Here is a 22328-nt window from a genome sequence, read left to right as displayed (position 1 = left end):
GTAGACAGGAAGTACCTGTTTCCCCTAGCGGAGAGTTCAAGAACTAGAGGACATAGATTTAAGCTGATTGGTGGAAGGATTAGAGGGGACATGAGGAAAAACCTTTTTACCCAGAGGGTGGTGGGTGTATGGAATTCGCTGCCCGAGTTGGTGGTAGAGGCAGGGACCCTCAACTCTTTTAAAAAGTACCTGGACCTGCACCTAAAGTGCTATAAGCTGCAGGGCTACAGACCGGGTGCTGGAAGGTGGGATTAGAATGGGCACCTGGTTGTTCTTCGATCCGGCGCGGACACGATGGGCCGAATGGCCCCCTTCTGTACTGTATCTTTTCTATGGTTCTATGGTCTTTTGACTTTCCCACTCCATGTGGCAGCGAGTTCCACATTCTCACCACTCTCTGTGGAAAGAAATTCCTCCTAAATTCTTTATTTGATCTGTTAGAGACGATCTTATATTTTTGCCCCCTCGTCCTGGTCTCCCCCACAAGTGGAAACAATTTCTCCACATCCACCCCACCGAACCCCTTCATCATATAAGGACCTCTATCAGGTCACCCCTCTGCCCAGATAAAATAATAGAATCATAGAAAGGTTACAACACGGCAGGAGGCCATTTGCCCCATTGAGTCCGTGCTGGCTCTCTGCAAGAGCAATCCAGCTAGTCCCACTCCCCCGCCCTTTCCCCGTAGCCCTGTAAATTTTTTTCCTTCAAGTATTTATCCAGTTCCCATTTGAAGGCCATGATTGAATCTGCCTCCACCACCCCCTCGGGCAGTGCATTCCAGATCCTAACCACTCGCTGTGTAAAAAAGTTTTTCCTCATGTCGCCTTTGGTTCTTTTGCCAATCACCTTAAATCTATGTCCTCTGGTCCTTGACCCTTCTGCCAATGGGAACAGTTTCTCTCTATCCATTCTGTCTGGACCCTTCATGATTTTGAACACCTCGATCAAATCTCCTCACAACCTTCTCTGTTCCGAGGAGAACAATCTCAGCTTCTCCAGTCTATCCATGTAACTAAAGTCCCTCATCCCTGGAATCATTCTAGTAAATCTCTTCTGCACCCTCTCTAAGGCCTTCACATCTTTCCTAAAGTGCGGTGCCCAGAACTGGACACAATACTCCAGTTGTGGTCGAACCAGTGTTTTATAAAGGTTCAACATGACTTCCTTGCTTTTGTACTCGATGCCTCTATTTATAAAGCCCAGGATCGCGTATGCTTTTTTAACCATTTCTTGTGTAAAAGAAATGACAGCCATCCGTGGCTAAGTAAAGAAATTAAGGTTAGTATCCGACTAAAAACAAGGACTTATAAGGTAGCCAAACTTAGTGGGAGGATAGAAGATTGGGAAGTCTTCAAAAGACAGCAAAAAGTAACTAAAGGATTGATTAAGAAAGGGAAGATAGATTATGAAAATAAATTAGCCAAAAATATAAAAACAGATAGCAAGAGTTTCAACAGTTATATAAAAAGAAAAAGGGTGGCTAAGGCAAACATAGGTCCCTTAGAGGCTGAGACCGGGAAATTAATGGTGGGAAACATGGAGATGGCAAAAATGCTGAACAAATATTTTGTTTCAGTCTTTACGGTAGAGGACACTAAGAATATCCCAACACTGGACAAACAGGGGGCTCGAGGGGGGGAGGAGCTTAATACGATTAAAATCACCAAGGAATTGGTACTCAGTAAATTAATGGGACTCAAGGCGGATAAATCCCCTGGACCTGATGGCTTACATCCGAGGGTCTTGAGGGAAGTGGCAGTAGGGATTGTGGGTGCTTTGGTAATAATTTTCCAAAATTCTCTGGAATCGGCAAAGGTCCCGGCAGATTGGAAAACTGCGAATGTAACACCCTTATTTAAAAAGGGTAGTAGGCAGAAGGCTGGAAATTATAGACCAGTTAGCCTAACATCTGTGGTGGGTAAAATTTTGGAGTCTATTATTAAGGAGACAGTAGCGGAACATTTGGATAAACATAATTTAATAGGACAAAGTCAGCATGGCTTTACGAAGGGGAAGTCATGTCTGACAAATTTGCTTGAGTTCTTTGAGGATATAACGTACAGGGTGGATAAAGGGGAACCAGTGGACGTAGTGTATTTAGACTTCCAGAAGGCATTCAACAAGGTGCCACAGAAAAGATTATTGCTCAAGATAAAGAATCACTGGATTGGGGGTAATATTCTGGCATGGGTGGAGGATTGGTTATCTAACAGGAAGCAGAGAGTTGGGATAAATGGTTCATTCTCGGACTGGCAACCAGTAGCCAGTGGTGTTCTGCAGGGGTCGGTGCTGGGTCCCCAACTCTTTACAATCTATATTAACGATTTGGAGGAGGGGACCGAGTGTAACGTATCAAAGTTTGCAGATGATACAAAGATGGGAGGGAAAGTAGAGAGTGAGGAGGACATAAAAAACCGACAAGGGGATATAGACAGGCTGGGTGAGTGGGCGGAGATTTGGCAGATGCAATACAATATTGGAAAATGTGAGGTTATGCACTTTGGCAGGAAAAATCAGAGAGCAAGTTATTATCTTAATGGCGAGAGACTGGAAAGTACTGCAGTACAAAGGGATCTGGGGGTCCCAGTGCAAGGAAATCAAAAAGTTAGTATGCAGGTGCAGCAGGTGATCAAGAAGGCCAACGGAATGTTGGCTTTTATCGCTAGGGGGATAGAATATAAAAACAGGGAGGTATTGCTGCAGTTATATAAGGTATTGGTGAGACCGCACCTGGAATACTGCATACAGTTTTGGTCTCCATACTTAAGAAAAGACATACTTGTTCTCGAGGCAGTACAAAGAAGGTTCACTCGGTTAATCCCGGGGATGAGGGGGCGGACATATGAGGAGAGGTTGAGTAGATTGGGACTCTACTCATTGGAGTTCAGAAGAATGAGAGGCGATCTTATTGAAACATATAAGATTCTGAAGGGGCTTGATCGGGTGGATGCGGTAAGGATGTTCCCAAGGATGGGTGAAACTAGAACGAGGGGGCATAATCTTAGAATAAGGGGCTGCTCTTTCAAAACTGAGATGAGGAGAAACTTCTTCACTCAGAGGGTAGTAGGTCTGTGGAATTTGCTGCCCCAGGAAGCTGTGGAAGCTACATCATTAAATAAATTTAAAACAGAAATAGACAGTTTCCTAGAAGTAAAGGGAATTAGGGGTTACGGGGAGCGGGCAGGAAATTGGACATGAATTTAGATTTGAGGTTAGGATCAGATCAGCCATGATCTTATTGAATGGCGGAGCAGGCTCGAGGGGCCGATTGGCCTACTCCTGCTCCTATTTCTTATGTTCTTAACCTGCCCTGCCATCTTCAACGATTTGTGCACATATACCTCCAGATCTCTCTGTTCCTGCACCCCATTTAGAATTGTGCCCTTCAGTTTATATTGCCTCTCCTCGTTCTTCCTACCAAAATGTATCACTTCGCACTTTTCTGCGTTAAATTTCATCTGCCACGTGTCTGCCCATTCCACCAGCCTGTCTATATCCTCTTGAAGTCTATCACTATCCTCCTCACTGTTCACTACACTTCCAAGTTTTGTGTCATCTGCAAATTTTGAAATTGTTTCCTGTCCACCCAAGTCCAAGTCATTAATATATATCAATGCGAGCAGTGGTCCCAGCACTGACCCCAGTAAAGTGTCCCCAACCTGTAATATCTTTCCAGATAGGATAAATGCACGTGTGGGATTACAGTATCCAGTAAACACGAGCGGTGTCGTGGTTTTGGCCCCCCGGCCACTATATCGTAGGACTAGATACTGGGCAGCAAAGGTAAACTCCTGATCATAGGGAGCGCAGGGTCCGCTTACAGGAGGATTGGTGATGCTGAACCCGGTAGAACAGCTGGTGCAGACCCAGAATTTGTAACATGGTGTTTGCAGCTGTGTGTGGATGAAGTTGAGGACCCAGTTATTGGCAGCTCATTTTACTGCAGGTAGGAGCAGCCATGATCTTATTGAATGGCAGAGCAGGCTCGAGGGGCCGATTGGCCTACTCCTGCTCCTATTTCTTATGTTCTTATGTAGGAACGGAGTGGAGATCAGCCCCCCCCTTCCCCACAGCAGTGCCTGAACCCGGGCCATGCAGTCAATATTTTGACTTAAGGCTTTATTTACACTGCAACGTAGATTGATTTTAGGGGAAGCTCGATAAACACATGAGGGAGAAAGGAATAGAAGGATATGCTGATAGGGTGAGATGAAGTAGGGAGGGAGGAGGCTCGTGCGGAGCATAAACACCGGCATAGACCTGTTGGGCCGAATGGCCTGTTTTTGTGCTGTACGTTCCATGTAACTCGATGTAGTCACACCGATGCCTAGGTTACAGTGTAAATGCAGCGTGAACCCAGATTCAGGGTCCCACCTGACCTTAGGGTGGAGTGAGAATCTGTGAAGGGAGTCTTTGTGTCTCTCTCTCTCTCTCGCTCTTCATAGGGGCCAAGCAGGGGACGGGAGGTGGATAGAGTGTTCAAACATCACCCAAAACATCGATGATTTTTTAAATTGGCTCACTCGATAGAAACACAGGAACGAGGAGTGTCCTTCCAGGGCTGGTCGATTCTCCCGTTTGACCGGTGAAATCCCATCAGTTGGGATTCGCTTCCCAGTGTTCACCGGGATATCCCAGCGAATAGTTAGTGACGTTACTGAGAGACCAGCGACAGTTAACCAGCACTTGGACTCTGTGCTATCGAACTTTTGTTCACCAGGACGGTTTTATCTTTTCATTTCCTTTATTTGAATTGTTAGATTAATGGAAGTGATACTGGGCCGGATCCTGCTGGAAAAATAACGAGGTGTTAACGACACACTCTGTTATCGATGCTCAAATCAGCCAGCGGGTTCAGGGGATTGAGAGACAGGCACGGCATGAAACGCCCCCCGAGACAATGTTTTTTTAAAATTCGTTCATGGGATGTGGGCGTCGCTGGCGAGGCCGGCATTTATTGCCCATCCCTAATTGCCCTCGAGAAGGTGGTGGTGAGCCGCCTTCTTGAACCGCTGCAGTCCGTGTGGTGACGGTTCTCCCACAGTGCTGTTAGGAAGGGAGTTCCAGGATTTTGACCCAGCGACGATGAAGGAACGGCCGATATATTTCCAAGTCGGGATGGTGTGTGACTTGGAGGGGGACGTGCAGGTGGTGTTGTTCCCATGCGCCTGCTGCCCTTGTCCTTCTAGGTGGTAGAGGTCGCGGGTTTGGGAGGTGCTGTCGAAGAAGCCTTGGCGAGTTGCTGCAGTGCATCCTGTGGATGGTGCACACTGCAGCCACAGTGTGCCGGTGGTGAAGGGAGTGAATGTTTAGGGTGGTGGATGGGGTGCCAATCAAGCGGGCTGCTTTGTCCTGGATGGTGTCGAGCTTCTTGAGTGTTGTTGGAGCTGCACTCATCCAGGCAAGTGGAGAGTATTCCATCACACTCCTGACTTGTGCCTTGTAGATGGTGGAAAGGCTTTGGGGAGTCAGGAGGTGAGTCACTCGCCACAGAATACCCAGCCTCTGACCTGCTCTCGTAGCCACAGTATTTATATGGCTGGTCCAGTTAAGTTTCTGGTCAATGGTGACCCCCAGGATGTTGATGGTGGGGGATTCGGCGATGGTAATGCTGTTGAATGTCAAGGGGAGGTGGTTAGACTCTCTCTTGTTGGAGATGGTCATTGCCTCGCACTTATCTGGCGCGAATGTTACTTGCCACTTATCAGCCCAAGCCTGGATGTTGTCCAGGTCTTGCTGCATGCAGGCTCGGGCTGCTTCATTATCTGAGGGGTTGCGAATAGAACTGAACACTGTGCAGTCATCAGCGAACATCCCCATTTCTGACCTTATGATGGAGGGAAGGTCATTGATGAAGCAGCTGAAGATGGTTGGGCCTTGGACACTGCCCTGAGGAACTCCTGCAGCAATGCCCTGGGGCTGAGATGATTGGCCTCCAACAACCACTACCATCTTCCTTTGTGCTAGGTATGACTCCAGCCACTGGAGAGTTTTCCCCCTGATTCCCATTGACTTCAATTTTACTAGGGCTCCTTGGTGCCACACTCGGTCAAATGCTGCCTTGATGTCAAGGGCAGTCACTCTCACCTCACCTCTGGAATTCAGCTCTTTTGTCCATGTTTGGACCAAGGCTGTAATGAGGGCTGCTTTGTCCTGGATGGTGTCGAGCTTCTTGAGTGTTGTTGGAGCTGCACTCATCCAGGCAAGTGGAGAGTATTCCATCACACTCCTGACTTGTGCCTTGTAGATGGTGGAAAGGCTTTGGGGAGTCAGGAGGTGAGTCACTCACCGCAGAATACCCAGCCTCTGACCTGCTCTTGTAGCCACAGTATTTATATGGCTGGTCCAGTTAAGTTTCTGGTCAATGGTGACCCCCAGGATGTTGATGGTGGGGGATTTGGCGATGGTAATGCCGTTGAATGTCAAGGGGAGGTGGTTAGACTCTCTCTTGTTGGAGATGGTCATTGCCTGGCACTTGTCTGGCACGAATGTTATTTGCCACTTATGAGCCCAAGCCTGGATGTTGTCCAGGTCTTGCTGCATGCGGGCACGGACTGCTTCATTATTTGAGGGGTTGCGAATGGAACTGAACACTGTGCAATCATCAGCGAACATCCCCATTTCTGACCTTACGATGGAGGGAAGGTCATTGATGAAGCAGCTGAAGATGGTCGGGCCTCGGTGATGGAGGGAGTGGATGATTTAAAGTGATCGATGAATGAGTTTTGTCCTGGATGGTGTCGAGATTCTTGACAACATTTCATTCCTGCGTCAAAAATTAGGCTGAGAAAACATGTTGATTGGAAAATAACTTGGCTCCTGTGAAGTCCAAAGCATCCAAAGCAGTCTGGGTATTGGGGTTTATAGAGGGAGCGTGAAAATCAATAAACTCAACTCTAAATTAACACAATTGCAAAACTTTAAAGCTTATTTTTATTTTGTAAATTAGCTTCACACAAACTTTTTTTTCAAACTGCATTTATTAAAATGTTCCTTGCTGAATCTTTTAAATTAAAATCTGGACACGGTTAGAAAAGTTCAGAGAGAAGAGTCCAAAGTTGAGCTAAAGTTTGCGCGGCCCGAGAGCCCCGTCACTCGGCAACGCTCGGAATCACTCGGGGCGGCGGGAGGGTTCGGCAACGCTCGGAATCACTCGGGGCGGCGGGAGGGTTCGGCAACGCTCGGAATCACTCGGGGCGGCGGGAGGGTTCGGCGACGCTCGGAATCGGCGACGCTCGGAGTCGCTCGGGGCGGCGGGAGGGTTCGGCGACGCTCGGAATCACTCGGGGCGGCGGGAGGGCTCGGCGACGCTCGGAATCGGCGACGCTCGGAGTCACACGGATTCGGCGACGCTCGGAGTCGCTCGGGGCGGCGGGAGGGTTCGGCGACGCTCGGAATCACTCGGGGCGGCGGGAGGGCTCGGCGACGCTCGGAATCGGCGACGCTCGGAGTCACACGGATTCGGCGACGCTCGGAGTCGCTCGGGGCGGCGGGAGGATTCGGCGACGCTCGGGGCGGCGGGAGGATTCGGCAACGGTCGTGCGCCGCTCGGCAAAGGGACGATGGAGGCGAAGGAGATCGGCATGGAGTCGCCTGAAGTGACGGCGGTTTCGGTGATGGGGGAAGAGCAGATCGACATCGCCGAGCAGCTGCCGAGCGCCGACGAGGGCGGCTTCGCAGGCGAGTGCGGCCGGGAGGGGGAGGGGAAGCAGCGCCAATAACCGATTAATAACAGGAACCGGGCGGGCGGGCGGGCCCCCCCCGCTAATAAAACAATAAATAAAAATAAATTAGATGAGGCAGCGGCAGCCGCCCCGGCCCGCTCCCGGCTCGGGGGGGGGCGCGTCAGGAAAAAGCCGAGCGGAGCCGAGCAGGCCCGAAGGGGTTCGGCTGCTGGGCTCTCGGTTCGGCCCTGCCCGGCCTGATTTCGCCCTCCGACCGATGTTCAGTGTTTGAAGAGGTTGGGAGCCGCTGACGGAGCGGAGGGGAGGGGAGGGGAGTGGCGGGGGTCGGAGTGTCGCCGCAGCAGCAGCAGCAGCAGCCCCGCTTCCCGCACATTAAACCGCTGGTCCTCAGGGTCCGGCGGCCGGGAGCTCGGGGGGCCCCAGTGACAGGGGGGGAACCGGGATATTGGGGTACGGGGACCAGGGTATTGGGGCGTTTGGGTGAGGGGGGCACAGTCGGACTGGGGTGAGGGGGTATGGGGCATTGGGGGTATGGGGCATTGGGGTGAGGGGGTATGGGGGTACTGGGGTGAGGGGGTATGGGGCATTGGGGTGAGGGGGTATGGGGGCAGTGGGGTGAGGGGGTACAGGGGTACTGGGGTGAGGGGGTACTGGGGTGAGGGGGTACTGGGCACTGGGGTGAGGGGGTACGGGGCATTGGGGTACAGGGGTGAGGGGGTATGGGGTACAGGGGTGAGGGGGTATGGGGGCAGTGGGGTGAGGGGGTATGGGGGTACTGGGATGAGGGGGTATGGGGCATTGGGGTGAGGGGGTATGGGGGTACTGGGATGAGGGGGCACTGGGGTGAGGGGGTACGGGGGCAGTGGGGTGAGGGGGTACGGGGGCAGTGGGGTGAGGGGGTACTGGGGTGAGGGGGTACGGGGCATTGGGGTATGGGGGCAGTGGGGTGAGGGGGTATGGGGGTGCTGGGGTGAGGGGGTATGGGGGTACTGGGGTGAGCGGGCATGGGGGCACTGGGATGAGGGGGCATGGGGGCACTGGGATGAGGGGGCATGGGGGCACTGGGATGAGGGGGCATGGGGGCACTGGGATGAGGGGGCATGGGGGCACTGGGATGAGGGGGCAAGGGGGCACTGGGATGAGGGGGTATGGGGGCACTGGGGTGAGGGGTTATGGGGGCACTGGGGTATGGGGGCACTGGGGTGAGGGGGCACTGGGGTGAGGGTATGGGGGCAGTGGGGTGAGGGGGTATGGGGGCACTGGGGTGAGGGGGCACTGGGGTGAGGGGGCACGGGGCACTGGGGTGAGGGGGCACGGGGGCACTGGGGTTTGGGGGCACTGGGGTGAGGGTATGGGGGCAGTGGGGTGAGGGGTATGGGGGCACTGGGATATGGGGGCACTGGGATATGGGGGCACTGGGGTGAGCGGGTACGGGGGCACTGGTGAGGGGGCACTGGGGTGAGGGGGCACTGGGGTGAGGGGGCACTGGGGTGAGGGGGCAGTGGGGTGAGGGGGCAGTGGGGTGAGGGGGCAGTGGGGTGAGGGGGTATGGTGGCACTGGGATATGGGGGCACTGGGGTGAGCGGGTATGGGGGCACTGGGGTGAGCGGGTACAGGGGCACGGGTGAGGGGGCACTGGGGTGAGGGGGTACAGGGTACGGGGGTACTGGGGTGAGGGGGTACAGTGGGACTAGGGTGAGGGGGGTATGGAGGGGACTAGGGTACAAGCGTGAGGGTATGGGTTGGGGACTGGGACACAGAAGGAGGGGTTTGTGGGTGAGGGACTGGGATATGATGGGGGGGGACTAGAGTACTGGGGTGAGAGGAGTATGGGGGACAAGGGTAATGAGGAGTGGGGGACTAGGGTACGGGGCACTAGGGTATGGAAGGACGGGTACAGAGGGGGAAGGGACTGGGGTATGGAAGAGGGGGAGGTGGGGCGGGGACACGGGGGATGTTGGGGGACACAAAGGGGGGAAGTGGGGCAGGGACTTGGGGTGGAGGTGGGGCAGGGACATGGGAAGTTGGTGGGGACATGGAGGGGGGGGGGTGGGTCGGATGCACAGAGGGGTACGGGGATACAGAGGGAGCTTTGGGGGTCAATGCAGCAGTTCCTCAGCACAAGAGTCAGCCTTGGTTGTGTGTTGAAATTCATGAGTTGGGGGTTTGACCCCATATCCTTCGAACGGGTGAAAGCAAGGCAAGCTAACTCCTTTTTTTTAAATAAAACAAAATTATAGAAAGAAAATTATGATTGAGATGGTGTGACTGAAACTTGGCAATAAAATGACAGAATGGGAGCAGAAGCATATTAAGTGCCAGGGTTTTGTCACGAGGCTCATGTACTGTATTGGTTGCAGTGAACTTTAATGTGACAATAAAGTTGTCTGATGTTTTTAATTCAGCACCTCAAATTATTCCCACAACTCCCGATATTTGCAGCTCCCTCCTGTTCTCAGGCTCAAATTGCTTTCTACATTCACGCCCGAGTTTGGAGAGACAGAATCTGTGCAGTTTAATTTTCGGTCAAGCCCACTGCCCCGTGTATTCCTAGGCAGTCTCCCATCCGACAACTAGCCAGGCCTGACTGAAATAAAAACAGAGAATGCTGGAAACACTCAGCGGGTCAGGCAGTCTGTGTGGAGAGAGAGACACTCAGTAGGTCAGGCAGCCTGTGTGGAGAGAGAGACACTCAGTGGGTCAGGCAGCCTGTGTGGAGAGAGAGAGACACTCAGTGGGTCAGGCAGTCTGTGTGGAGAGAGAGAGACACTCAGTGGGTCAGGCAGCCTGTGTGGAGAGAGAAACACTCAGTGGGTCAGGCAGCCTGTGTGGAGAGAGAGAGACACTCAGTGGGTCAGGCAGCCTGTGTGGAGAGAGAGAGACTCAGTGGGTCAGGCAGCCTGTGTGGAGAGAGACACTCAGCGGGTCAGGCAGCCTGTCATAGAGTCATAGAGTTATACAGCACGGATAGAGGCCCTTCGGCCCATCGTGTCCGTGCCGGCCATCTGGAGAGAGAGACACTCAGTGGGTCAGGCAGCCTGTGTGGAGAGAAACACTCGGTGGGTCAGGCAGCCTGTGTGGAGAGAGAAACACTCAGTGGGTCAGGCCGCCTGTGTGGAGAGAGAGACACTCAGTGGGTCAGACAGTCTGTGTGGAGAGAGAGAGAGAGACACTCGGAACATAGGAACAGTAGTAGGCCATTCAGCCCCTCGTGCCTGCTCTGCCATTTGATAAGATCATGGCTGATCTGTGATCTAACTCCATATACCTGCCTTTGGCCCATATCCCTTAATACCTTTGGTTGCCAAAAAGCTATCTATCTCACATTTAAATTCAGCAATTGAGCTAGTATCAATTGCTGTTTGCGGAAGAGAGTTCCAAACTTCTACCACCCTTTGTGTGTAGAAATGTTTTCTAATCTCACTTCTGAAAGGTCTGGCTCTAATTTTTAGACTGTGCCCCCTACTCCTAGAATCCCCAACCAGCGGAAATAGTTTCTATGTACCTGAACCCCTAAGTCCCTTTGGACATCCACTGTTTTTAACTTTTTACCATTTAGAAAGTACCCTGTTCTATCCTTTTTTGATCCAAAGTGGATGACCTCACATTTGTGTACATGAATTCCATTTGCCACAGTTTTGCCCATTCACCTAATCTATCAATATCGCTTTGTAATTTTATGTTTTCATCTACACTGCTTACAATGCCACCAATCTTTGTGTCATCGGCAAACTTAGATATGAGACTTTCTATGCCTTCATCTAAGTCGTTAATAAATATTGTGAATAATTGAGGCCCCAAGACAGATCCCTGCGGGACTCCACTAGTCACATCCTGCCAATGTGAGTACCTTCCCATTATCCCTACTCTCTGTCGCCTTTCGCTCAGCCAACTTCCCAACCAAGTCTGTACTTTTCCCTCGATTCCATGGGCTTCTATCTTAGCTCACAGTCTCTTATGTGGGACCTTATCAAATGCCTTCTGGAAGTCCATATAAATAACATCCATTGACATTCCCCTGTCCACTACTTTAGTCACCTCTTCAAAAAATTCAATCGGGTTTGTCAGGCACGACCTACCTTTCACAAATCCATGCTGGCTCTCTCTGATTAACTGAAAATTCTCGAGGTGTTCAGTCACCCTATCCTTAATTATAGACTCCAGCATTTTCCCCACAACAGATGTTAGGCTAACTGGTCTATAATTCCCTGGTTTCCCTCTCTCTCCTTTCTTAAAAAGCGGAGTGACATGTGCAATTTTCCAATCTAGAGGGACAGTTCCTGAATCTAGAGAACTTTGAAAGATTATAGTTAGGGCATCTGCAATGTGCTCACCGACTTCCTTTAAAACCCTGGGATGGAAACCATCTGGTCCTGGGGATTTGTCACTCTTTAGTGCTATTATTTTCTTCATTACTGTTGCTTTACTTATGTTAATTTTATCGGGTCAGGCAGCCTGTGTGGAGAGAGAAACAGAGTTAATGTTTCAGGTCAACAATCAGTCATCAGAACTGGAAGAAGTTAGAGATTTAATAGTTTAAAGGCAAGTCCAGAGCTGGGCAATGGGAGGAGTGGGGGGGGCGGAGAAAGAAAGAACAAAAGAGAAGGTCTGTGAGAGGGTGATTAAATGACAAAAGGGATGATGGGCAAAAGAGGGTGGTAATGAGACAAAAGATGGGTCCAGGGAGCAGAACCGTTACCAGCACCTGCTGTCTGAAAAAATGGGAGCAGTGGTTATAGAATCATAGAAAGGCTACAGCATGGAAGGAGGCCATTCGGCCCATCGAGTCCGTGCCGGCTCTTTGCAAGAGCAATCCAGCTAGTCCCACTCCCCCGCCCTATCCCTGTAGCCCTACTAATTTTTTCCTTTCAAGTACTTATCCAGCTCCCTTTTGAAGGCCACGATTGAATCTGCCTCCACCACCTCCTCAGGCAGCGCATTCCAGATCCTAACCACTCGCTGTGTAAAAACGTTTTTCCTCATGTCGCCTTTGGTTCTCCGTTAATCTTATCTCCTCTGGTTCTTGACCCTTCTGCCAATGGGAACAGTTATTTCTATCTGATGATTTTGAATACTTCTATCAAATATCCTCTCAACTATCTCTGTTCCGAGGAGAACAATCCCAGCTTCTCCAGTCTATCCACATAACTAAAGTCCCTCATCCCTGGAATCATTCCAGTAAATCTCTTCTGCACCCTCTCTAAGGCCTTCACATCCTTCCTAAAGTGCGGTGCTCAGAACTGGACACAATACTCCAGTTGATCATAACTTCCTTGCTTTTGTACTCTATGCCTCTATTTATAAAGCCCAGGATCCCGTATGCTTTTTTAACCGCTTTCTCAATCTGCCCTGCCACCTTCAACGATTTGTGCACATATATCCCCAGATCTCTCTGTTCTTGTGCCCTCTAGTTTATATTGCCTCTCCTCATTCTTCCTACCGAAATGTATCACTTCGCATTTTCCTGCGTTAAATTTCATCTGCCACATGCTCGCCCATGCCACCAGCCTGTCTATATAAGAACATAAAAAATAGGAGCAGGAGTAGGCCAATCGGCCCCTCGAGCCTGCTCCGCCATTCAATAAGATCATGGCTGATCTGATCCTAACCTCAAATCTAAATTCATGTCCGATTTCCTGCCTGCTCCCTGTAACCCCTAATTCCCTTTACTTCTAGTCTTGAAGTCTATCACTATCCTCCTCACTGTTTACTACACTTCCAAGTTTTATGTCATCTGCAAATTTTGAAATTGTGCCCTGTACACCCAAGTCCAAGTCATTAATATATATCAAGAAAAGCAGTGGTCCCAGCACTGACCCCTGGGGAACACCACTGTACACCTCCCTCCAGTCCGAAAAACAACCGTTCACCACTACTCTCTGCTTCCTGTTACTTACCCAATTCTGTATCCATGTTGCTACTACCCTCTTTATTCCATGGGCTTCAGTCTTGATGACAAGCCTATTATTCGGCACTTTATCAAACGCCTTTTGAAAGTTCGTATACACCACATCAACTGCATAGCCCTCATCGACCCTCTCTGTTATCTCATCAAACAACTCTATCAAGTTAGTTAAACGATGCAAGCTGGGCTAGGGATTAATGCGGAGGTCTTGCTGTTAGTTCCTGGTATTTGGGGTGATCGGGCACAAATTCCAGGAAGTGACGAGCCAACTTGCACAAAGCACTGGTCCATCCCCCAGCTTGAGTAAAGTCAGTTCTGGGTATTGTACCTCAGGGGGACGCACATCGGGAGAGTGTACAAAGTGGGGGGGGGCAATGATCGTTGAATGAGATTGGGCATTTAATCTTAGAATAAAGACGACAGGTGCGAGGGATGCAGATGTTGGAAAACAGGTGGCTTGGAGATGACTTGATTAAATTGTTTAAAGGGAGCACATCAGCTGCTTTCCAGAGAGAAATTCAACATTAATACAAGGAGAAGGGGACATGGAAAAAGAGTGGTAAATGAGTGCAATAATGAGACAGGTTGGAGGGTCATGTCGCTGTTAAGGTCGATAGGAACAGGACTAGACATCTACATAGCTGCCCTCATTTTATGCATCTGTGGAATTGGGTTGTGCTGGGACCTCCTACTGCTACAGAGATTTAACCCTGACCCTGGCTGATTTTCTGGCCTTGGGGTCGTTTGGATATTGGTTCAGGAAAGTCCTTGCTCGGTCTGGCCTATATGTGACTCCAATTCCACAACACCACACTTGACTCTTGACTGCCCTCTGAAATGGCCCAGCAAGACACTCAGTTGCATCAAACCACTACAAAAAAGAATAAAAGAAACAGGATGCACGACTCAGCTGCGACCTAGGCATCAGATTCAGACACGGTGAAGGCAGATCCAGCCCACTTGACCCGGCAAAGTCCTCATCAGCATCGGTGGACTGGTGCCTGAGTTGGGAGAGCTGTCCCACAGACGAAGTAACAGCCTGGCATAGTCTATCACTCAATGTCCCAGACTCCCCCATCACCATCTCGGGTATGTCCTGTCCCACTGGTAGGTCAGACCCAGCGGAGGTGGGGACACAGTGGGATACAGTCGAGTGGGAGCAGCCCTGGGAGTCCTCAACATTGACTCTGGACCCCATGAAGTCTCATGGCATCAGGTCAAACATGGGCAAGGAAACCTCCTGCTGATTACCACCTACCGTCCTCCCTCAGCCGATGAATCAGTCCTCCTCCATGTTGAGCACCACTTGGAGGAAGCACTGAGGGTAGCAAGGGCACAGAATGTACTCTGGGTGGGGGACTTCAATGTCCATCACCAAGAGTGGCTCGGTAGCACCACTACTGACCGAGCTGGCAGAGTCCTGAAGGACATAGCTGCCAGACTGGGCCTGCAGCAGGTGGTGAGCGAACCAACACGAGTGAAAAACTTACTTGACCTCGTTCACACCAATCTCCCTGTCGCAAATGCATCTGTCCATGACAGTATTGGTAGGAGTGACCACCACACAGTCCTCGTGGAGACCAGGTCCCGTCTTCGCACTGAGGACACCATCCAACGTGTTGTGTGGCACTACCACCGTGCTAAATGGGATAGATTCAGAACAGATCTAGCAGCTCAAAACTGGGCATCCATGAGGCGCTGTGGGCCATCAGCAGCAGCAGAATTGTATTCCAGCACAATCTGTAACCTCAGGGCCTGGCATATTCCTCACTCTACCATTACCAACAAGCCAGGGGATCAAACCTGGTTCAATGAGGAGTGTAGAAGAGCATGCTGGGAGCAGTACCAGGTGTACCTAAAAATGCGGTGCCAACCTGGTGAAGCTACAACTCAGGACTACATGCATGCTAAACAGCGGAAGCAACATGCTATAGACAGAGCTAAGCGATTCCACAACCAACGGATCAGATCAAAGCTCTGCAGTCCTGCCACAACCAGTCGTGAATGGTGGTGGACAATTAAACAACTAACGGGAGGAGGAGGCTCTGCAAACATCCCCATCCTCAATGATGGCGGAGTCCAGCTTGTGAGTGCAAAAGACAAGGCTGAAGCGTTTGCAATCATCTTCAGCCAGAAGTGCCGAGTGGACGATCCATCTCTGCCTCCTCCCGATATCCCCACCATCACAGAAGCCAGTCTTCAGCCAATTCGATTCACTCCACATGATATCAAGAAACGGCTGAGCGCACTGGACACAGCAAAGGCTATGGGTCCCGACAACAATCCCGGCTGTTGTGCTAAAGACTTGTGCTCCAGAACTAGCCACGCCTCTAGCCAAGCTGTTCCAGTACAGCTAGAACACTGGCATCTACCCGACAATGTGGAAAATTGCCCAGGTATGTCCTGTCCACAAAAAGCAGGACAAATCCAATCCGGTCAATTACCGCCCCATCAGTCTACTCTCAATCATCAGCAAAGTGATGGAAGGTGTCGTCGACAGTGCTATCAAGCGGCACTTACTCACCAATAACCTGCTCACCGATGCTCAGTTTGGGTTCCACCAGGACCACTCAGCTCCAGACCTCATTACAGCCTTGATCCAAAGATGAATTCCAGAGGTGAGGTGAGAGTGACTGCATTTGACATCAAGGCTGCATTCGACCGAGTGTGGCCTCAAGGAACCCAAGTAAAACTGGTTAATGGGGATCAGGGGGAAATCTCTCCAGCGTCTGGAGTCATACCTAGCACAAAGCAAGATGGTTGTGGTTGTTGGAGGCCAATCATCTCAGCCCCAGGACATTGCTGCAGGAGTTCCTCAGGTCAGTGTCCTAGGCCCAACCATCTTCAGCTGCTTCATCAATGACCTTCCCTCCATCATAACGTCAGAAGAGGGGCTATTTGCTGTTGTTTCCACAGTGTTCAGTCCCATTCGCAATTCCTCAGTGGCGCCACACCAGTGTTGGCAATGACCATCTCCAACAAGAGAGGGTCTAATCACCTTCGCGTTCAACAAATCCCCCACCATCAATATCCTGGGGGTTGCTATTGACCAAAAACTTAACTGGACTAGTCACATAAATGCCATGGCGACAAGAGCAGGTCAGAGGCTGGGTCTTCTGCGGCGTGTGACTCACCTCCTGACTCCCCGAAGCCTTTCCACCACTTACAAGGCACAAGCCAGGAGTGTGATGGAATACTCTCCACTTGCCTGGATGGGAGCAGCTCCAACAACACTCAAGAAGCTCGATACCATCCAGGACAAAGCAGCCCGCTAGATCAGCAGCCCATCCCCCACCTTAAACACCCACTCCCTTCACCACTGGCGCACTGTGGCTGCAGTGTGTACCATCCACAGGATGCACTGCAGCAACTCGCCAAGGCTTCTTCGACAGCACCTCCCAAACCCGCGACCCCTACCACCTAGAAGGACAAGGGCAGCAGGCACATGGGAACAACACCACCCGCACGTTCCCCTCCAAGTCACACACCATCCCGACTTGGAAATATATCGGCCGTTCCTTCATCGTCGCTGGGTCAAAATCCTGGAACTCCCTTCCTAACAGCACTGTGGGAGAACCTTCACCACACGGACTGCAGCGGTTCAAGAAGTTGAATCACCATTATTTCCTCAAGGGGCAATAAACGCTGGCCTTGCCAGCGATGCCCACATCCCATTCTTTTAACATTTTGGGATCCTCCACCCACCTTAGACCAGCGTCCAAATTACACAAATGGGTTGAAATATCTCGGAGGATTCATTCCCCCCCCTACCCAATTTGCATGTCGTTTCAATACACCCTCCCAACAATGGGTGGGACTACTCACCAATGCTGGGCCTGGGGGAGTGGTGAATTGGGGGCAGGGTAGGGTGCTGTTCAAAAACTGTCAGATATCAGGTGAGAAATCAAAGCCTTTGTGTTCTTTTTATAAATTAAAAGCTAGCGCAGATTCGGCCTTAAGTTGACTGGCGCGGGGACAGCTGGTTAGTAGAGATGGTCCTTGTTCTTAATGTTCAGGCTGGCTTGGTGCGCTGAGATCAGGAAGGACCTGATTTTGTCGGTGTAAACGATGCCAGTCTGTTCATCATTCATTCTGGAATTGAAATTGTGAAAGGGAGTTAAGGTAATTTAAGAGAAAACCGCATTGAATTTGCTGCAAACTCTGGGCAATCAAAGGCAAAGATTGAAGCCTGTCTTGGGTCAGGCGGTGGGTGAGACTGAACCCCGGGGAGGGGACAAAACTGAGAGCTCCTAGGAACTGCTGAAAGATCGTGCTGGAGTGAGGAGACTTGTGGTGTACGAGAATTTGCACTGATCCTGCTGAAGGAGCAGAATGTGGCATCAGGAGACTAGCCCTTTAGTGTAGTCATTGTTTAGAATTGATATTTATGTGTTAATAGCACTGTAAATAAACCCAGGAACTCAGTTTGGAGCCTGAAATGCACTCTTTTGTTATATTTGTTCATGGGATGTGGGCATCGCTGGCGAGGCCGGCATTTATTGCCCATCCCTAATTGCCCTTGAGAAGGAGGTGGTGAGCCGCCTTCTTGAACCGCTGCAGTCCGTGTGGTGAAGGTTCTCCCACAGTGCTGTTAGGAAGGGAGTTCCAGGATTTTGACCCAGCGACGATGAAGGAACGGCGATATATTTCCAAGTCGGGATGGTGTGTGACTTGGAGGGGAACGTGCAGGTGGTGTTGTTCCCATGTGCCTGCTGCTCTTGTCCTCCTAGGTGGTAGAGGTGTGGTTGATATTCCCATCTTCCAGAACGACATGGAGTGGAATGAATATGCTGAGGGCACTGGTGATCTAGAGTTGGTGTGTGGGCTGAGGGCACTGGTGATCTAGAGTTGGTGTGTGGGCTGACGGCACTGGTGATCCAGGGTTGGTGAGTGAGCTGAGGGCACTGGTGATCCAGGGTTGGTGAGTGAGCTGAGGGCACTCGTGATCTAGAGTTGGTGTGTGAGCTGAGGGCACTGGTGATCCAGGGTTGGTGAGTGGGCTGAGGGCACTGGTGATCTAGAGTTGGTGTGTGAGCTGAGGGCACTGGTGATCTAGAGTTGGTGTGTGAGCCGAGGGCACTGGTGATCCAGAGTTGGTGAGTGAGCTGAGGGCACTGGTGATCTAGAGTTGGTGAGTGAGCTGTGGGCACTGGTGATCTAGGGTTGGTGTGTGAGCTGAGGGCACTGGTGATCTAGGGTTGGTGTGTGGGCTGAGGGCACTGGTGATCTAGGGTTAGTGTGTGAGCTGAGGGCACTGGTGATCTAGGGTTGGTGTGTGAGCTGTGGGCACTGGTGATCTAGGGTTGGTGTGTGAGCTGAGGGCACTGGTGATCTAGGGTTGGTGTGTGGGCTGAGGGCACTGGTGATCTAGGGTTGGTGTGTGGGCTGAGGGCACTGGTGATCTCGAGTTGGTGTGTGAGCCGAGGGCACTGGTGATCTACAGTTGGTGTGTGAGCTGTGGGCACTGGTGATCTAGGGTTGGTGAGTGGGCTGTGGGCACTGGTGATCTAGGGTTGGTGAGTGGGCTGTGGGCACTGGTGATCTAGGGTTGGTGAGTGAGCTGTGGGCACTGGTGATCCAGGGTTGGTGTGTGAGCTGTGGGCACTGGTGATCGAGGGTTGGTGAGTGGGCTGAGGGCACTGGTGATCTAGGGTTGGTGTGTGGGCTGTGGGCACTGGTGATCTCGGGTTGGTGTGTGGGCTGAGGGCACTGGTGATCTGGAGTTGGTGTGTGAGCCGAGGGCACTGGTGATCCAGGGTTGGTGAGTGAGCTGAGGGCACTGGTGATCCAGGGTTGGTGAGTGTGCTGTGGGCACTGGTGATCCAGGGTTGGTGTGTGAGCCGAGGGCACTGGTGATCCATGGTTGATGAGTGAGCTGAGGGCACTGGTGATCTAGGGTTGGTGAGTGAGCTGAGGGCACTGGTGATCTAGAGTTGGTGTGTGAGCTGAGGGCACTGGTGATCTCGGGTTGGTGAGTGAGCTGAGGGCACTGGTGATCTAGAGTTGGTGAGTGGGCTGAGGGCACTGGTGATCCAGGGTTGGTGAGTGGGCTGTGGGCACTGGTGATCCAGGGTTGGTGAGTGGGCTGTGGGCACTGGTGATCTAGGGTTGGTTTGTGAGCTGAGGGCACTGGTGATCTAGAGTTGGTGTGTGAGCTGAGGGCACTGGTGATCCAGGGTTGGTGAGTGGGCTGTGGGCACTGGTGATCTAGGGTTGGTTTGTGAGCCGAGGGCACTGGTGATCTAGGGTTGGTGTGTGAGCTGTGGGCACTGGTGATCAAGGGTTGGTGTGTGAGCTGTGGGCACTGGTGATCTAGGGTTGGTGTGTGAGCTGAGGGCACTGGTGATCTAGAGTTGGTGTGTGGGCTGTGGGCACTGGTGATCTCGGGTTGGTGAGTGAGCTGTGGGCACTGGTGATCAAGGGTTGGTGAGTGAGCTGTGGGCACTGGTGATCTAGGGTTGGTGTGTGAGCTGAGGGCACTGGCGATCCAGGGTTGGTGTGTGAGCTGTGGGCACTGGTGATCTAGGGTTGGTGAGTGAGCTGAGGGCACTGGTGATCTAGGGTTGGTGAGTGAGCTGAGGGCACTGGTGATCTAGAGTTGGTGTATGGGCTGTGGGCACTGGTGATCTCGGGTTGGTGAGTGAGCTGTGGGCACTGGTGATCAAGGGTTGGTGAGTGGGCTGAGGGCCCTGGTGATCTAGGGTTGGTGAGTGGGCTGAGGGCACTGGCGATCCAGGGTTGGTGTGTGGGCTGAGGGCACTGGTGATCTAGAGTTGGTGTGTGGGCTGTGGGCACTGGTGATCTAGAGTTGGTGTGTGAGCTGAGGGCACTGGTGATCTAGAGTTGGTGTGTGGGCTGTGGGCACTGGTGATCTAGAGTTGGTGTGTGGGCTGAGGGCACTGGTGATCTAGAGTTGGTGTGTGGGCTGTGGGCACTGGTGATCTAGAGTTGGTGAGTGGGCTGAGGGCACTGGTGATCTAGAGTTGGTGTGTGAGCTGTGGGCACCGGTGATCTAGGGTTGGTGAGTGGGCTGAGGGCACTGGTGATCTAGGGTTGGTGTGTGGGCTGAGGGCACTGGTGATCTAGGGTTGGTGTGTGGGCTGTGGGCACTGGTGATCCAGGGTTGGTGTGTGAGCTGTGGGCACTGGTGATCTAGAGTTGGTGAGTGAGCTGTGGGCACTGGTGATCTAGGGTTGGTTTGTGAGCCGAGGGCACTGGTGATCTAGGGTTGGTGTGTGGGCTGAGGGCACTGGTGATCCAGGGTTGGTGTGTGAGCTGTGGGCACTGGTGATCTAGGGTTGTTGTGTGGGCTGTGGGCACTGGTGATCTAGGGTTGGTTTGTGAGCCGAGGGCACTGGTGATCTAGGGTTGGTGTGTGGGCTGTGGGCACTGGTGATCTCGGGTTGGTGAGTGAGCTGAGGGCACTGGTGATCTCGGGTTGGTGAGTGAGCTGAGGGCACTGGTGATCTAGGGTTCGTGTGTGAGCTGAGGGCACTGGTGATCCAGGGTTGGTGTGTGAGCCGAGGGCACTGGTGATCCAGGGTTGGTGAGTGGGCTGAGGGCACTGGTGATCCAGGGTTGGTGAGTGGGCTGAGGGCACTGGTGATCTAGGGTTGGTGAGTGGGCTGAGGGCACTGGTGATCTAGGGTTGGTGAGTGGGCTGAGGGCACTGGTGATCTAGGGTTGGTGTGTGGGCTGTGGGCACTGGTGATCCAGGGTTGGTGTGTGAGCCGAGGGCACTGGCGATCTAGGGTAGGTGAGTGGGCTGAGGGCACTGGTGATCTAGGGTTGGTGTGTGGGCTGTGGGCACTGGTGATCTAGAGTTGGTGTGTGAGCCGAGGGCGCTGGTGATCCAGGGTTGGTGTGTGAGCCGAGGGCACTGGTGATCTAGGGTTGGTGTGTGAGCTGTGGGCACTGGTGATCTAGAGTTGGTGAGTGAGCTGTGGGCACTGGTGATCTAGGGTTGGTTTGTGAGCCGAGGGCACTGGTGATCTAGGGTTGGTGTGTGGGCTGAGGGCACTGGTGATCCAGGGTTGGTGTGTGAGCTGTGGGCACTGGTGATCTAGGGTTGGTGTGTGGGCTGTGGGCACTGGTGATCTAGGGTTGGTTTGTGAGCCGAGGGCACTGGTGATCTAGGGTTGGTGTGTGGGCTGTGGGCACTGGTGATCTCGGGTTGGTGAGTGAGCTGAGGGCACTGGTGATCTCGGGTTGGTGAGTGAGCTGAGGGCACTGGTGATCTAGGGTTCGTGTGTGAGCTGAGGGCACTGGTGATCCAGGGTTGGTGTGTGAGCCGAGGGCACTGGTGATCCAGGGTTGGTGAGTGGGCTGAGGGCACTGGTGATCCAGGGTTGGTGAGTGGGCTGAGGGCACTGGTGATCTAGGGTTGGTGAGTGGGCTGAGGGCACTGGTGATCTAGGGTTGGTGAGTGGGCTGAGGGCACTGGTGATCTAGGGTTGGTGTGTGGGCTGTGGGCACTGGTGATCCAGGGTTGGTGTGTGAGCCGAGGGCACTGGCGATCTAGGGTAGGTGAGTGGGCTGAGGGCACTGGTGATCTAGGGTTGGTGTGTGGGCTGTGGGCACTGGTGATCTAGAGTTGGTGTGTGAGCCGAGGGCGCTGGTGATCCAGGGTTGGTGTGTGAGCCGAGGGCACTGGTGATCTAGGGTTGGTGTGTGAGCTGTGGGCACTGGTGATCTAGAGTTGGTGTGTGGGCTGAGGGCACTGGTGATCTAGGGTT

At 52.3% G+C, this 22328-nt stretch overlaps 1 protein-coding gene across 1 annotated transcript in view; it reads left to right on the top strand.

The window, feature by feature from the left end:
• The first annotated feature begins 7484 nt into the window (after window positions 1-7484).
• LOC137327765 (deformed epidermal autoregulatory factor 1 homolog) overlaps window positions 7485-22328 on the top strand; it is a 208444-nt gene continuing 193600 nt past the window's right edge. Inside the window, exon 1 of the mRNA XM_067993575.1 lies at window positions 7485-7683. Coding sequence (XP_067849676.1) covers window positions 7566-7683 — 118 coding nt within the window. The 5' untranslated portion in view covers window positions 7485-7565. The remainder of the gene's footprint in view (window positions 7684-22328) is intronic.

The sequence above is a fragment of the Heptranchias perlo genome, chromosome 12 (assembly GCF_035084215.1).
Source record: "Heptranchias perlo isolate sHepPer1 chromosome 12, sHepPer1.hap1, whole genome shotgun sequence".
In the NCBI taxonomy this organism is placed as follows: domain Eukaryota; kingdom Metazoa; phylum Chordata; class Chondrichthyes; order Hexanchiformes; family Hexanchidae; genus Heptranchias; species Heptranchias perlo.
This window is presented reverse-complemented; position numbering and strand designations above follow the sequence as displayed.